Source organism: Schistocerca nitens, chromosome 3 (assembly GCF_023898315.1).
Source record: "Schistocerca nitens isolate TAMUIC-IGC-003100 chromosome 3, iqSchNite1.1, whole genome shotgun sequence".
NCBI lineage: Eukaryota > Metazoa > Arthropoda > Insecta > Orthoptera > Acrididae > Schistocerca > Schistocerca nitens.
In genome coordinates, this window is record NC_064616.1 from 945571489 (window position 1) to 945589897 (window position 18409).

An 18409-nucleotide genomic window follows, 5' to 3' on the forward strand; every position below is an offset into this window, starting at 1 on the left:
AATTATGGGATTTCTATCATCTGTCCCCTTCAGCAACGTAGCAATCTCTACCAGAACTGGCATCGTCAGTCTGCACAATCGTCATCTGTGGGCTACAGAGAACCCTCGGGGAAGATCTGTTGATGCGATGCAGCTCTGCACTGTGTTCCGGAACGATTTGTTGTAGTTGCACGCACACCATCCATTTCCGGACACATGTTCGTAGGATCGTTTTTTCTTCATTTCCAGTCAGGAATCCATCCATGTAGTTTGTCGGTTTTATTAATGATCACCCTGCATACAGGGTGTTAGGGGTATATAAAATATACCAATACAGGCTTCACAAAGGATCGTTAAATCAGGATCTGCAGTCAGGAAGTAGGGCACAGTCAACCACGCACATTTCAGATACGTAAATACCATACACAGAAACACAAATAACAATTGTGAGCCGCAGACAGTTCATGTCGTATAACACTTCAGCACAGAGAATCCAATCGATGAACCAGAGATAAAACCAAACAACGTATGTAAATGTTCGTCTTAGAATCTGACGATGTATTGAGCACTCGAGCTATTGACACTTGAAGCTGATACACAACAGAAGACGAAAGGTGTCGTGATGAGCTCCCGGTTCAGACATCGGTTAGCTCACGTGACGGCGAGTGGTTGGCTGGTGTCCGGGACCGCGGCTCGCCCGTGGCGCCGCTGCTGGCGGGAGATGCCGTGAGCTGTGGAGGAACTTGGGTCAGCATTAAGGTCGTTGCCCGCGCCGTATCCATGGCAACGACTGCGTGCGCTACATGAGTGTGCTGATGAATTGAGGGTATGAAATTACTCTTAAGGAGCAGAAATTCCTGTTGATGACTGAAGACAGTGTACTGAACAACGTTACATGGCCATTCACTTCAGTTGCCGACTAATAATTACAGCTGTTACAAGTAGCACGTTTTTAAGTTGGTTAGTACCTCCAAGTACGTGTGGCACGAGCAGTAGGACAACTACTGAAGTGTGGACGCGAAGATGCATAGTCCACTTCGTGGTGCAGATACATACACTTTTTCAAGCTTGATTGCTAAATTGTAGTGTATGATCTTTGTATGGACGGACATGCGTTTCGTATTAAGCCATATGTGTTCTATGTCTTCCTGTACGCTGTCGTCACTTTTTTGTGACCGAGTCCTCAGTGAGATCTTCACTCCTCCTCTTCGACGATTTCATCTAGATACATGAAATATGCAACTCACTTTATCTTGGCATATTTTGCGACCAATTTTTGTACATTTAGTTTTGAGCAGAAGTAATGAGACTTATGGAAAAAGATTTGCACGCCAACTATTTCTGCGCTTTCTTTTTTAGTGTTTCTGTTTGTTCGGTTGCTACTGTTTCATTATCTGATTTGGAAAAATGGCCAGCTCGTCTGCAAAAGCTAGTTTTGAAGTTTCTTTCTTGTCTTGGGATAGATCAAGTCGTGCTGTTTCTCATTTTTCTAGAATTTTCAGTTCTTTTCCCCAATTTCTCACTACTTTGTCCAGGAGTAGGTTGAGTAATAGTTGGGATAATCGGTTACCTTGGGGTACTCCAGTTTTGATCACGAGTGGATCATTTCACTCATGAATTTGACTTTCTATGTTGTGTCAGCCAGCGTCTGTTCATTAATCATAGTGTTTTTGGGTCGAGACCCTGTTAGAAGACGATGGACAAGGCTTGTCGGTCGACGAAATCGCATACCATCTTGAAGCCTATGAAGGTGCAAATAACTGGAGGATTCCTGATAACCTCGTATTTCAGAATTGTTGTCAGATTGAAAACCTGCTGCGTGCATGAACGACCGAAGCGGAAGGCTGTCTGGCATTCGCCAATGCTGTATTCCAACTGTTCTTGTCTTCTCTGGAGGAAGGACGCTGAGAGAATTTTATAGGTGGCCTTTATCAGGGAGAATCCTCTGTAGTTATTCACATTCGTCCTATGTCGTTTCTTGATGGATAAGTGTGCATTTGTAGTCGTCCGAAAGTTTTTAGGTTTTCCAGATGGTTTTGATTATTTCTGTATGGTCCTGCTGATATTTTTGTCTGGTGTTCTTTAGCTGTTCCGCAATGATGCCGCTTTCACCATATATCCTATTGTTTTTTAATTTGTGGATTTCTTCACATGTTGGTGGGAGCTATTTTGTATACCTGGAGGTGCAGTCCTGTGTTGTGAATCGTTTATGAGGTTCAGGACGGTCAAGGAAATCAAAGTAATTACGTACCAGTTTCTAACAGTTCTCTAAATTAGTTAGTGCGAGTTTTCCATCTTGTTTTCTGCAGCATACATTTTGATTATGGTTGCGGAAGTTTTCCTCTACAGAGTCCAGTTGCTTCTTAATATCCTTTCTTCTGGTTTGCCTAGCGACTTTTGCAGTATGTTTTCTGGACTCGTTAAAACGTAATAGGTTTTCCTGGTTTTTTTTGCTGCTGTACCCCTGGAAAGTTTGTTTGCGTTTGTCTAGTGCGTTTTCACTGAATCCCACTACATGTGTTTATCGCTCTTTTTCCGCGATATTAGTCCTTTTCCTTTTTGTGTGATCTTTCTATGAGATTCTCACCATGTGTTTGCTTGTTCTCTTTCCAACTTCTGTCTCATGTTGGATTCTACGAAAACTTTCGTATCGAACTGCTGTACGTGTGTTCTTTTCTGATGGATTACCTTCGGTACAAATCTGATTTTAATTGGAATTAGGAAGTGAACTGAATCAACGTTCGCAACTCTGCGGACATGAACGTCACGGATCTCCTGAACTGGGTAGGAAATCGCTACATGATCTGTTTGGAATATTCTCGTCTGTTGTATAGGTGACCATTTTTTTTTCTTTTGTTCTCGTGAGGATTTCCTGCAGGATGCTGACGTAATCTTTAGGTTGTTTTTCTAGCTTAACTCTGCGAGTTTCACGTCATTTTTATATGTATATTTGTGTGTGTGGGAAACTTTCTCACAGTTCTCTGATGACTTTTTTTATCTGCCGATTTGTGCGTTGAAATCACCTAGCAAAATTTTTATGTCATCTTTGGGAATTTTGGCCATCACTGCCTTTAATGTTGCCTAGAATTTCTCTGTTGATTTTGGGTCTTTTTTGTTATCTCCGTTCGTGAGGACGTGCACGTTGATCATTGTGTATTTCTCGTTTGCACACTGTAGGCGCATTGTTATTAGCCTGCTGCTTACGGGAGTGACTTCTCTAAAGGAGTTGTTTATCTTCTTGTGTATCATGAAGGCTATGCCTAGAAGTGAAGCACCCCTGGCGACTCGTATCTCTGTCGACAAACCTCCGTATTACCGTATTAGCTCTAATTTCTCTGATTTTCTCGTCATGGTCAAAACTCGAGACGAATGTGGGAGGAAGTAACATGTTGCCGAACACTTCTTGAAATGTACGTTCACGTAATTTCAAGACTAAACCTCTCCCTGATGCACAACGACTCTCTTGCAGTTTGTTGAACAAACCCTCAAAAAACAAAAAAACAAAAAAAACAAAAAAAACACAGCTAGTTATGATCACAGGACGCTTGCTTTCTGAACATCCCTCGTACTTATAATCCGAGTTTCACTTCCACATAATGCTGCACTCCAAAGAAACACGTTCAGAAAAGACTTCCTAACACTTAATTTTGTGCACAATATTAACATCATTCATTGTTTCAGGAAAGCTTTTTTCGCTATTGTCAGTTAATTACTTCTATCGCCATCAGTTATTTGGCTGCCCAAATAGTGGAGCTCGTCTATTATACAGGGTGTTACAAAAAGATACGGCCAAACTTTCAGGAAACATTCCTCACACACAAAGAAAGAAAATATGTTATGTGGACATGTGTCCGGAAACGCTTACTTTCCATGTTAGAGCTCATTTTATTACTTCTCTTCAAATCACATTAATCATGGAATGGAAACACACAGCAACAGAACGTACCATCGTGACTTCAAACACTTTGTTACAGGAAATGTTCAAAATGTCCTCCGTTAGCGAGGATACATGCATCCACCCTCCGCCGCATGGAATCCCTGATGCGCTGATGCAGCGCTGGAGAATGGTGTATTATATCACAGCCGTCCACAATACGAGCACGAAGAGTCTCTACATTTGGTACCGGGGTTGCGTAGACAAGAGCTTTCAAATGCCCTCATAAATGAAAGTCAAGAGAGTTGAGGTCAGGAGAGCGTGGAGGCCATGGAATTGGTCCGCCTCTACCAATCCATCGGTCACCGAATCTGTTATTGAGAAGCATACGAACACTTCGACTAAAATATGCAGGAGCTCCATCGTGCATGAACCACATGTTGTGTCGTACTTGTAAAGGCACATGTTCTAGCAGCACATGTAGAGTATCCCGTGTTGTTGTTGTTGTAGTCTTCAGTCCTGAGACTGGTTTGATGCAGCTCTCCATGCTATTCTATCCTGTGCAAGCTTCTTCATCTCCCAGTACCTACTGCAACCTTCATCCTTCTGAATCTGCTTAGTGTATTGATCTCTTGGTCTCCCTCTACGATTTTTACCCTCCACGCTGCCCTCCAATGCTAAATTTGTGATCCCTTGATGCCACAAAACATGTCCTACCAACCGATCCCTTCTTCTAGTCAAGTTGTGCCACAAACTTCTCTTCTCCCCAATCCTATTCAATACCTCCTCATTAGTTACGTGATCTACCCACCTTATCTTCAGCATTCTTCTGTAGCACCACATTTCGAAAGCTTCTATTCTCTTCTTGTCCAAACGGGTTATCGTCCATGTTTCACTTCCATACATGGCTACACTCCATACAAATACTTTCAGAAACGACTTCCTGACACTTAAATCTATACTCGATGTTAACAAATTTCTCTTCTTCAGAAACGATTTCCTTGCCATTGCCAGTCTACATTTTATATCCTCTCTACTTCGACCATCATCAGTTATTTTACTCCCTAAATAGCAAAACTCCTTTACTACTTTAAGTGTCTCACTTCCTAATCTAATCCACTCATCGTCACCCGATTTAATTAGACTACATTCCATTATCCTCGTTTTGCTTTTGTTGATGTTCATCTTATATCCTCCTTTCAAGACACTGTCCATTCCGTTCAACTGCTCTTCCAAGTCCTTTGCTGTCTCTGACAGAATTACAATGTCATCGGCGAACCTCAAAGTTTTTACTTCTTCTCCATGAATTTTAATACCTACTCCAAATTCTTCTTTTGTTTCCTTTACTGCTTGCTCAATATACAGATTGAATAACATCGGGGAGAGGCTACAACCCTGTCTCACTCCTTTCCCAACCACTGCTTCCCTTTCATGTCCCTCGACTCTTATAACTGCCATCTGGTTTCTGTACAAATTGTAAATAGCCTTTCGCTCCCTGTATTTTACCCCTGCCACCTTCAGAATTTGAAAGAGAGTATTCCAGTTAACGTTGTCAAAAGCTTTCTCTAAGTCTACAAATGCTAGAAACGTAGGTTTGCCTTTTCTTAATCTTTCTTCTAAGATAAGTCGTAAGGTCAGTATTGCCTCACGTGTTCCAACATTTCTACGGAATCCAAACTGATCTTCCCCGAGGTCCGCTTCTACCAGTTTTTCCATTCGTCTGTAAAGAATTCGCGTTAGTATTTTGCAGCTGTGACTTATTAAACTGATAGTTCGGTAGTTTTCACATCTGTCAACACCTGCTTTCTTTGGGATTGGAATTATTATATTCTTCTTGAAGTCTGTGGGTATTTCGCCTGTCTCATACATCTTGCTCACCAGATTGTAGAGTTTTGTCATGACTGGCTCTCCCAAGGCCATCAGTAGTTCTAATGGAATGTTGTCTACTCCCGGGGCCTTGTTTCGACTCAGGTCTTTCAGTGCTCTGTCAAACTCTTCACGCAGTATCTTATCTCCCATTTCATCTTCATCTACATCCTCTTCCATTTCCATAATATTGTCCTCAAGTACTTCGCCCTTGTATAAACCCTCTATATACTCCTTCCACCTTTCTTTGCTTAGAACTGGGTTGCCATCTGAGCTCTTAATGTTCATACAAGTGGTTCTCTTCTCTCCTAAGGTCTCTTTAATTTTCCTGTAGGCAGTATCTATCTTACCCCTAGTGAGACAAGCCTCTACATCCTTACATTTGTCCTCTAGCCATCCCTGCTTAGCCATTTTGCACTTTCTGTCGATCTCATTTTTGAGACGTTTGTATTCCCTTTTGCCTGATTCATTTACTGCATTTTTATATTTTCTCCTTTCATCAATTAAATTCAATATTTCTTCTGTTACCCAAGGATTTCTATTAGCCCTCGTCTTTTTACCTACTTGATCCTCTGCTGCCTTCACTACTTCATCCCTCAGAGCTACCCATTCTTCTTCTACTGTATTTCTTTCCCCCATTCCTGTCAATTGTTCCCTTATGCTCTCCCTGAAACTCTGTACAACCTCTGGTTCTTTCAGTTTATCCAGGTCCCATCTCCTTAAATTCCCACCTTTTTGCAGTTTCTTCAGTTTCAATCTGCAGTTCATAACCAATAGATTGTGGTCAGAATCCACATCTGCCCCTGGAAATGTCTTACAATTTAAAACCTGGTTCCTAAATCTCTGTCTTACCATTATATAATCTATCTGATACCTATTAGTATCTCCAGGATTCTTCCAGGTATACAACCTTCTTTTATGATTCTTAAACCAAGTTTAGCTATGATTAAGTTATGCTCTGTGCAAAATTCTACAAGGCGGCTTCCTCTTTCATTTCTTCCCCCCAATCCATATTCACCTACTATGTTTCCTTCTCTCCCTTTTCCTACTGACGAATTCCAGTCACCCATGACTATTAAATTTTCATCTCCCTTCACTACCTGAATAATTTCTTTTATCTCGTCATACATTTCATCAATTTCTTCATCATCTGCAGAGCTAGTTGGCATATAAACTTGTACTACTGTAGTAGGCATGGGCTTTGTGTCTATCTTGGCCACAATAATGCGTTCACTATGCTGTTTGTAGTAGCTAACCCGCATTCCTATTTTTTTATTCATTATTAAACCTACTCCTGCATTACCCCTATTTGATTTTGTATTTATAACCCTGTAATCACCTGACCAAAAGTCTTGTTCCTCCTGCCACCGAACTTCACTAATTCCCACTATATCTAACTTTAACCTATCCATTTCCCTTTTTAAATTTTCTAACCTACCTGCCCAATTAAGGGATCTGACATTCCACGCTCCGATCCGTAGAATGCCAGTTTTCTTTCTCCTGATAACGACGTCCTCTTAGTAGTCCCCGCACGGAGATCCGAATGGGGGACTATTTTACCTCCGGAATATTTTACCCAAGAGGACGCCATCATCATTTAATCATACAGTAAAGCTGCATGTCCTCGGGAAAAATTACGGCTGTAGTTTCCCCTTGCTTTCAGCCGTTCGCAGTACCAGCACAGCAAGGCCGTTTTGGTTAATGTTACAAGGCCAGATCAGTCAATCATCCAGACTGTTGCCCCTGCAACTACTGAAAAGGCTGCTGCCCCTCTTCAGGAACCACATGTTTGTCTGGCCTCTCAACAGATACCCCTCCGTTGTGGTAGCACCTGCGGTACGGCCATCTGTATCGCTGAGGCACGCAAGCCTCCCCACCAACGGCAAGGTCCATGGTTCATGGGGGAAGTGAGAAATCATGAAATCATGAAATCATAATAACGTGCTCCATTGAGCGTAGGTGGAAGAACATGGGGCCCAATCAAGACATCACCAACAATGCCTGCCCAAACGTTCACAGAAAATCTGTGTTGATGACGTGATTGCACAATTGCGTGCGGATTCTCGTCAGCCCACACAAGTTGATTGTGAAAATTTACAGTTTGATCACGTTGGAATGAAGCCTCATCCGTAAAGAGAACATTTGCACTGAAATGAGGATTGACACATTGTGGATGAACCATTCGCAGCAGTGTACCCGTGGAGGCCAATCAGCTGCTGATAGTGCCTGCACACGCAGTTCATGGTACGGAAACAACTGGTTCTCCCGTAGCACTCTCCGTACAGTGACGTGGTCAACGTTACGTTGTACAGCAGCAACTTCTCTGACGTTGACATTAGGATTATCGTCAACTGCACGAAGAATTGTCTCGTCCATTGCAGGTGTCCTCGTCGTTCTAGGTCTTCCCCAGTCGCGAGTCATAAGCTGGAATGTTCCCTGCTCCCTAAGACGCCGATCAATTGCTTCGAACGTCTTCCTGTCGGGACACCTTCGTTCTGGAAATCTGTCTCGATACAAACGTACCGCGCCACGGCTATTGCCCCGTGCTAATCCATACAGCAAATGGGCATCTGCCAACCCCGCATTTGTACACATTGCAATGACTGCAAAACCACGTTCGTGATGAACACTAACTTGTTGATGCTGAGTACTGATGTGCTTGATGATAGTACTGTAGAGGCTACGGTCGCAGGTTCGAATCCTGCCTCGGGCATGGATGTGTGTGATGTCCTTAGGTTAGTTAGGTTTAAGTAGTTCTAAGTTCTAGGGGACTGATGACCATAGATGTTAAGTCCCATAGTGCTCAGAGCCATTATAGTACTGTAGAGCAATGAGTCGCATGTCAACACAAGCCCCGAAGTCAACATTACCTTCCTTCAATTGGGCCAACTGGCGGTGAATCGAGGAAGTACAGTACACACTGACGAAACTAAAATGAGCTCTAACATGGAAATTAAGCGTTTCCGGACACATGTCCACATAACATCTTTTCTTTATTTGTGTGTGAGGAATGTTTCCTGAAAGTTTGGCCGTACCTTTTTGTAACACCCTGTAGTTCAATTCTTTTATCTTCACGGTTCGCGCATGCCCGCCCAGACGCGAGAGATTGCTGTGTTGCCAGTTGTACGCGCTAAAGGAAGCAGTGCCATAGTATATAGTTCGCAAACTTACGTTTAGGGGGGAGCGCGCAGTTTATGAAATAAAGCCACCACGGCCGTATTAACCCTTTCGCTGCTACAGAGACGTGCTCCCCGCATTCCGCGATGTGCGTGATTTTGTCATCATTGCACTGCTCGCCTGTGCAGACACATGGTGTTTCGACTGCTTTGACACACTTTATCATTCGATTTCACAAAATCTATTTGGCCCAAAAATTATATTTTTACGCATCTTCTTGACTGATACCTTCCCCCCATAAATGACCTAATTTTGTTTCGAAGTTCAACGCAGTTATTGTGCAGCATTAGATATAGTAAACCATTGCACGCAATTTTGAAGAGTTTGCTGAGGTAAAAGTCCATAGCGTATACTCTCCGTATGGTCGATTTTAGTTGCTACTAGAAATTTCAAACAATCACATTCAAACGAATAAAATTCATGAAGTAATACACTTTGATATTGTTTTTAAATAAAGAAAATATCCGAATAAAATTCATGAAGTAATACACTTTGATATTGTTTTTAAATAAAGAAAATATTATACACCGAACAAGGTTTGAACTCGGAACCTTCTGCTTAGCAGTCATACACTTTAACCAATACACTATCACAGCTCGACAATCAATATTTCTCCCAGAGGACTTTAAAATATCACGCAGAATATCGACAAACACTGATGGCATGACTATGAATTACTCATGTTTCGTCGAAGTACAATAGGAAATAAACAATTACCGCTGTTCTTTATTGCGAAAAAGCAGTTAGTGAGAATGATACAAATACCTTTCCTTGCTAACGCCTGAATTAGGAGGCTTATTGCTTGTTTGGTTTAATTAACTAATAGAATATGAAGCAATTGGTATAAAGTATGCTTTTTCCAAACTTTCTATAAAAGAAAGTCTGCTATCAAGACACTGCTTTCGTTCAATTACTTTATTTATGACTGAAAGTTTCTAAAACTGAAGACACTCGTCCATGCTCTGCACTGCAGTCGAGCTCTGGCAACGTCGTTCTCTGTTCACTGGCTGACTGTGTTTTGTGACGTCAGATGCGCAGAACGAACCTAAACTCAGCCGCCGTCATAAATGACGCGCACTTTAGTCTACTACTCTGAGCATGTGTACTGTAGCAGCCTTGTCTGACTCGCGTTTTTGTCCCCGCAGGAGGAGTGCGCGGGCCCGCTGCAGGAGCTGAGCAGCAAGATCAACTCGCGCCACCCCGAGCTGCACTCGCACCTGCTGCTGTCGATCTTCAAGATGGCCGAGGTGGAGGTGAAGGTGCCAGACGGGCGCGGCGCGCGGGCAGCCCCGGCGCCATTGGCGCTGCTGCTGGCTGCCGGCCTCGCGCTGCGCCACGCGTCGTGACGCCCGCTCTAACGCCGCCACAGCCGCTACAACTTCATGCGCTTCATACATATCATTTTGGGTTTCGGAGCACAGTGACACGTGTTTATTATGTTCTCGAAACAACTGTGATGTCTGTCGGCCCCTGAAAAATTGTATTTAGACATAAAAACGTCTTCCTTCGCGCCACGACTGCTGCGAGTGTTTTTGACTGTGGTGCGATGTACCCTAGACTAGAATCATCACTACACTGTCTCCGAGACGAAAAAAAAATATATATTCCACATTGTGCGTCCATTGCGTATCCTTGCGAGCTGCGTAAGTATGCGTTCCGTGTCGTGTCGATACTAGTGGCGGTAAACTAAGTGGAAGCGACTCCTCGTCTGTTATTTGCACTTCTCCCCCGGCCTTCTCCCTTTTCTCGTCCTTACTCAGACAGATATGTCGCTATCGGATATTCGTTGTCGCCTACTGTTCATTTTTTTCTGCTCTATTTTCCATTCGGAATCTCCGGAGAACTGAGACGATCGGTATTCGTCCTTGCATTTGGGATTGCACGTAACGAAATTCGTCCGTCTTACGTCACTTTCCGAAGGTATCTACCCTCCGGCAACATCCACACGCCCTCGTAACCACAGATTTTTCAGCGCGCGACTATTTTGTAATTTCTGTACGCTGAAAATATGACGCCCTTACTACGGTCGGTTTTCGTCGTAGAGAACCGTCTTATGCTCTTTTCCTCTTATTAACATATCAGCGTTACGACGTGTCGAGTTCTCTGCATCCGGGACTATACCAGTTTACGGAAGAAATTGTTCCTATAACCAGCTGCGAGTGTTTACAGAGAACTGGAATACGTACGCGGAGAATAAATGCGTAATTTTCACACCAGTATTGTACGACGACTGTTCAAACGGACAGTCGAACTAATTTTTCCGGCCGCAACTGATAAATATGATTTCAGTTGCCATTTAGGAGTCCTCAGTTTCGTTTTCGTACTAGGGCCGATCGTTACGAATTCGCCGGAGAGTCCACCCTACCTTTCTGTTTGTCCTGAGCTGTAAAAAAGTTCCATCGGCGTGGCTTTCACGCCGCAGATATGTATAAATCTTGTCTGGTGTCAAATATTTGCATTTCACATGTGTGTTCGAAGAACACTTTGTAAATGTCTAGTGCGACATATAGAGTCCGAATGGAGCAATGAATGTGATATTTTTCAGCTCAATACGGTATCACCGCGCTCTGTTGAAGCAGTGTGTTCAGTCTTCATGAAGCTCCCACTTCGAGCCACCATTTAGAGTAGTAATTGACACGCTCTAGAACGAAGGTGATGTTCCTCACTCATCAGCTTTGTTGTACGTGCGTAGCAAATCAAGGTCACACGCTTCAGTCTAGGTAAAATGACTGAAAAAAATATTGTGTTGTAGTAAGCACCTATATGTTTCCGTCGTACATGAAACACAGAAATACAAAAATGTTGAGTTATGTCGTACTTCACCCGTATGTATTCCTATTCCTTCCTCGGCCTGTATGAAACAAAGCTACGTTGTGTGAGTTTTCACGTAAGACATAATCAATCAAATGCATATCTATGTGTCGTACGAGCGTATATGTGACGATTAATTTAAAAATTCCTTTAATATCTTTGGAATGCATTGAAGGAAACAGTAAATACAATATTTCTCATGTTGAAGAAAATATTGATAGCTTCTTTTGAAGCGGTACGTGGTTAGTGAGTGAGTCTTGAAATCTGTCCTTGTCTGTGCTAACTGTGTATAGTATTCGTAGCGCAATTGCTTCACCATAACACCTGTGGCTAGTGTTATTTGTAGCTGAACAAGAGGTAAGCAGACGACGTATGAATGGTAACTAACTTCCGTGGATCCTTTTGTTACATCATATCTGTTGTTGAAATATGTAAAAAAATTTTATGCAATAAACCTGTTTTCTTTACTATCTGCTTTTCATTGCAAATGTAAGTTCAGCGGGCGTAACGCGTACGAGTAACAATGGCAGCAACAACACAAGCGATGCTGCGCTACGGAACTTCCCAATATCCCCAACCCGCCTCAGACTGTCTTTATTCAGAGACACTGTAAACCGCGACATAGAATGTGAGAAATTCATTAAGATAGTAATAAAATATGCATTTTATTTGCGAAGTGCGTTTTCTTTCAGTATCTTCCACGGAAAAACCAGAGAATTTCCAATAAAATAACTTCAGATTCTGTCTTCCAGTCAGAGAAAACTATTCACACAATTCTGTAAGCAGATTTAAAAAAGTGCTTCTTTTTGTCTATTGACGATAATCGTTATTTCTTTGTGCTACAAGACATACACCGATGAGCCAAAAAATTATGAACACCTGTTTAATAGTGTTTTGTCCACTTTTCAAGTACAGTGCAACAATTTTGTTTGGCATTGATTCTACAAGTCCTCGACAGGATTCCAGTTGTATGTGGCACCGGATGACTACGCACAGGTCTACATCTACATCCGCATCTACATAGATACTTTGCAAGCCACCGTACGGTGCGTGGCGGAGGGTATCTTGTATCACTACTAACCATTTCTTTCCCGTTCCACTCGCAAATAGAGAGAGGGAAAAACACTCTGTATATGCCTCCGTATGAGCCCTAATTTCTCAAATATTATTTTGTGGTCCTGTGTGCGCAAAGTATGTTGGCGGCAGTAGAATCGTTCGGTAGTCAGCTTCAAATGCCGGTTCTCTAAATTTTCTGAATAGCCTTCAGGTGAAACTTCCGGGCTGAGAGGCCGTGGTCGATGTATAAAATTTCCACCTAACGTTTCGTCTCTATCTGCAGGAGACATCTTCTGAGGTCGTCCGCCGGTCGTGGTAGCCGAGCGGTTCTAGGCGCTACAGTTTGGAACCGCGCGACCGCTACGGTCGCAGGTTCGAATCCTGCCTCGGGCATGGATGTGTGTGATGTCCTTAGGTTAGTTAGGTTTAAGTAGTTCTAAGTTCTAGGGGACTGATGACCTTAGAAGTTAAGTCCCATAGTGCTCAGAGCCAGTTTTTTTGAGGTCGTCCGGCTATCAGAAGATGTCTCCGCAGATGGAGACGAAACGTTAGGTGGAAATTTTATACATCGACCACGGCCTCTCAGCCTGGAAGTTTCAACTGAAGACAACACTGGCCGTGAAAGCCTACATTGTATGATTTCTGAATAGTGTTTCTCGAAAGGAATGTCGCCTCTCCTCCAGGGATTCCCATTTGAGTTCCCCAAGTATCTCAGTAACACTTACGTGCTGTTCTAACCTAGCAGTAACTCCTATATGCGGTCTCCTTTACTGGTGAAGCAGTCTTCTCTAAAATCCTCCCATTCGCCTTCTCTATCACAGTTCTCACACGCTCGATCCGTTTCATGTCGCTTTGCATCGTTACGCCCAGATATTTAAACGACTTGACTGCGTCAAGCAGGACCCTAGTAATACTATAACCGAACATCAGAGGTTTGTTCTTCCTGCTCACGAGCGATGCTTTTCTAAAACCATGTTGATTCGTGGACATGAACTTCTCAGCCTCAAGAAAGTTTATTATATTCTAACTGAGAATACAGGACAAATCAAAAAGAAGGAACGGATTTCAAACATTTATTGCTTACAAACTACGAAAGCTAGGAACACAATTCCAACGTTCCTGGAAAGAGAAAAGTTCAGTTTTTTATGCATTCAGTGTGAGCACCATGTGTTACACGACAAATATCAAAACTGTGGCTCATTTTTTGCCACAGATGAAGCAGTTGGTGTCTCGTTATCGAAAGCACAGCTTTAACAATGCGATATTACAGACTTCAAGAGTGTCAGGCATAGGGGGGACAAAAAAGCGATCTTTCACGTAACCCCACAGATAAGTCACAAGGTGTGAGGTCTGCAGACCTGGGAGGCCACCGGCGATGAAGTTCATTTTCTGATCCTCCTCTTCCAGTCCAGCGTCCTGGAATGGTGTCATTCAGGTAACGTCTGACGTGCTTAGAGAATGTGCCCTCTGTCAAAACCGCTTATATCAGAGGATTTCCGCATTTGCGGCCCGTATCTTCGCTGTAATGACTGCCCATTCTTTCCTTACGTGCCCGCAAGAGGGAATGCCCTTTCGTTTGTTGAAGATAATATCAGTTTTACGCTACGGCTGTAATCTTCCTTCAAATACATAAATTTCATTACATCGCTACAGGCTAATTTCAAAATGCATTCTCATTTGTGTGTGTGTGTATGTGTGTGTGTGTGTGACCTACATTCTAGGACCGTCATTTAATGACGTAATTAAGTTCTCAATGCCTGCGATAATTTACAACCTTGACGGAGAACTGATGTCTTTAATAAGCATGTCTATACTGGCTGTGGAAGCCAACACAAAGAAACTGATTAGCATTTATATCTAATACAGTGAAATGCACCCTTCGTAACACATAGTAATTTGCGAACTAAGCACGTCAACGACCCAAAGTGACGGAAAGACATTTAGTCATAGAAATAAATGTCTAATCCACCAAGAGGGAATGCCCATTACGCACGAAGCGCGTAAGGGGGGAGCAACGCCAGAATGAATATCTGGTTCTTCGACACTTGTAACTATGTACACGTTTGCAAAGAAAACAAGAACGATTAGAGCTTGCATAAATTCACTTACATATTCTGTTTTTCTGGATCATAATAAATTAAGGACAACTTTGACTAACTGCTAAGCTCTAATCCTACTGAATTTAGCGCGAAATTTTTACACGAATTCAAGAATTGTGCATCAGGAACATTAATTGAGTAGAACAGAAACTGTTATAGAAACACCTGATGCACGGACTCTACAACAATACTCAACATTCCAAAAGGTAAGTACTATCCTAGAACGTTCTCTCTCTTCATAAGTAGTTTTATAACATTTTCATCCTCTTCCATCCTCATCGTAGGTGAAAATACCACATAGGAAAAAAATCTGTTCTGGTTAACAGACCCTCGGTTAAAATATGCTTCACAGTTTTGTTATCTGCTACGAAAGAGCTCCACATAAGAGCTCTCATTTGAGTACAATGGAAATGGAAGCAACATATCTGAGCTTTGGTCGCACGATTTTCTTGGAAAGACGGAAGTTCGTATGAGAGGGCAGGTCCATCTCCACCTTGCAAGCACCGACCATGTGTAACAGTGTGGTACAGTGGAACATTCTGATTTCACTGCTGTAGTCATTTAAACAGAGTGCTGGGTGGTTCTTTGGAAAAGAATATGGTCGTTTTCCTTCCACATCGTCCTCTTATTCCAGCTGGAGTATTTTTTTCTAATGATGTATTCGTACACGGGACGTAAAGCTTACTCGAAGGCGTTAGTGCAATAACCAGATAAATCACGTCTACATACTTTCGAGTGAAACATAAAATACTGTCCGGAAACTGGAACACTTTATTAATCGGTCTTGTCTTTTCCTAACCTTTATTTCGGCCACCAACACACCATAACAGCTTATTACACACTCAAATATTTGTTATGGTGTGTATTTAATTCTAAAAAAAATGAATTTGTTTCGCTCTTGCACCAGACAACTTTGTTTTTTGAATATGATGTCAAAAAATTAACAAGTAACCAAAGAAACAACAAGTATTTGCGCTTTATACGTTACTGAATGTGAAGAAGAGTCTGAAATATTTAAAAAAATGGATACCCTAATAACAGTCTTAGATTTGCAATGTTACAAGAAGTTCAGCGTGCTTCTGATTAACTGCATTTAGCATCCGATAAACAGTTGTGTCACACACTATCTTATTATAAAAATCCATATCTGAGGCTGGCACGAACTCCTTGACAAGGTTCGTGACATTTTTGTATTTCTCAGATTTAACTGGCGGAGGCACCTTATAAAGTTTTTCGTCGTTTATAGTCCATGTAGTTCAAGCTTTCTAAATGACTAAATAATGATAAATATGTTCATGCTTGTGTGCACTAGAGTACTTAATAACATGTGATTTGAAATAGTAAACTTCTCATTATTAGCACCTTTAATTTTAGACCGAAACAGGGTTTTTGAGTGAAACAAGTCTAAAAACAGCTTTTGTGTAACGTCATTTACACTGATCTTCTTGGATGGCTTTCGCATGCAAGAATCTGACTACTGTTTCGTGCAATGACAAAACAATCCCAAGACATGACTATTTCCTGCCCCAACCAACTGACATCGACAAGTCCATTCCCAATCCTACTGTGCATTGGTCCCATGGACAGGTTTCGTTCTTGCACCACACGAAAGAAGAATTTTCAAACTATAAAATTGTAGTGGAATCTCATTTTCAGCCAGAGATGGACGTATCTGGTTACTGCACCAGTACCTTCAATTCTTCGTTCCCATGGACAGGTTTCGTTCTTGCACCACACGACAGAAGAATTTTCAAACTATAAAATTGTAGTGGAATCTCATTTTCAGCCAGAGATGGACTTATCTGGTTACTGCACCAGTACCTTCAATTCTTCGTTTGTAACAAGCATCTAGTACACAAATGAAGCCTCTCGCACTGGACTAAATGATAGAATTTAATGAGATACGTATGAACACACAAACGACAGAGCAATCCAACTATTCTCTTCTTACAAGGCCCAGACAAATACAATATAGTGACTATAGAAACAGTCAACAGTTTCGACACTAAAGCGCCGATATTGGCATCCAAACCACTGACAACATTGACAACATTGTGTGAATGAATGTAAACACAAACGAACGTTCCCCAAAATCTGCTACACAGAAGGACAACAAACCACATCAAATTTAATGTTAAGTTAGGCACTAATAAACACAAATTTCAGTTTATAGCATTAAATGAGATATATACTCTGCTAATTGTATAGACCTTTTTACAAAAGACATGAGTAACATGTGAATGTAGACTTTCTCTGGGTATGCTGTTGATGAAACCTTCTGTCTTTATGCCCCAGAAGTACGCATCTAATGTGTTTCACGCAGTGTTGCGACATACAGCTCTATGTTTGCCTTGTGTAATGCAGACCACAGTCACAAGCTTTTTTTTTTTTTTTGGCTGGTCGAAAGATAACTTTGATGTTGTTTTCTTCTAAGAGTTTCGCAAATTTGGCTGCAGGAGGCATATAGGGGATAAAGGCAAGTTTCTCTACCTCCTCTGTACAGATGGCTAGTTCACTATTTTTTTTTACAATGCACTCGTGTAGCTAAGTTCCGCGAGCAGTCATCGTCAATTAGCGCAGCGGTAAACTGTTCTAACGACTCTAGTTCACACGGTACGCGCAATTTGCGACACCGACAGCCTGCCAGCTGAGTTACAATAGCGTAAAGACTTGTTTCGCCAAAATGTGTTCGGCGAAATGCAGATTAGACGAGAATTTTAAGAAAACGATTAATACACTCTTCTGTAAAGATGTAGAGAAAGATAAACTCGCCTCATCCCTTATAATGGGCCTCCTTCAGCCAAAATTGCGAGAATCCTCGGAAAAAGCAACATCAAAACTATATTTCGACCACCACAAGAAACGAAAGATCTTCTTGGCTAGGTAAAGGGAAAACTACAACTGAAAATATCCGGTGCATACAACATTACTTCTGGGTGTGGCCGCTACTACATCGGGAAAACATAGCGCAGCATCTCGCAAGGCTGCAGGGAACACACTGGATGTGTACGTCTGTGGCATGAAGATAAGTCAGCAGTGACAAAACATAGCCTCATCGAAGGACATACATTTGATTTTGAGAAGCCCGCATCTCGTGGTCGTGCGGTAGCGTTCTCGCTTCCCACGCCCGGGTTCCCGGGTTCGATTCCCGGCGGGGTCAGGGATTTTCTCTGCCTCGTGATGGCTGGGTGTTGTGTGTTGTCCTTAGGTTAGTTAGGTTTAAGTAGTTCTAAGTTCTAGGGGACTTATGACCACAGCAGTTGAGTCCCATAGTGCTCAGAGCCATTTTTTTGATTTTGAGAAAACAAAGACGTTCTGCCGAGCTAGTGGTTATTTTCTAGAGCATTATTATACGAGGATCACTCCAAAAGAAATGCACACTATTTTTCTAAAAATACAGTTTTCATTGTGCATGTGTGAAAGTTTTACAGTGTGTAGATACATCCTTCCCGCTTGTTTTCGAACTTAGTTCAACCTGTTCCCGTGAGTGGCGCCGTCACAGCATGTCTTCAAGATGGCTGCTACACTTGACGTTTGTCAGAAGCAA

The 18409-nt window shown here is 42.2% G+C and overlaps 1 protein-coding gene across 1 annotated transcript in view; it reads left to right on the forward strand.

The window, feature by feature from the left end:
* LOC126249498 (uncharacterized) overlaps positions 1-10242 on the forward strand; it is a 983368-nt gene extending 973126 nt beyond the window's left edge. The window contains exon 14 of the mRNA XM_049951150.1: positions 10042-10242. Coding sequence (XP_049807107.1) covers positions 10042-10242 — 201 coding nt within the window. The remainder of the gene's footprint in view (positions 1-10041) is intronic.
* The last annotated feature ends 8167 nt before the right edge of the window (positions 10243-18409 follow it).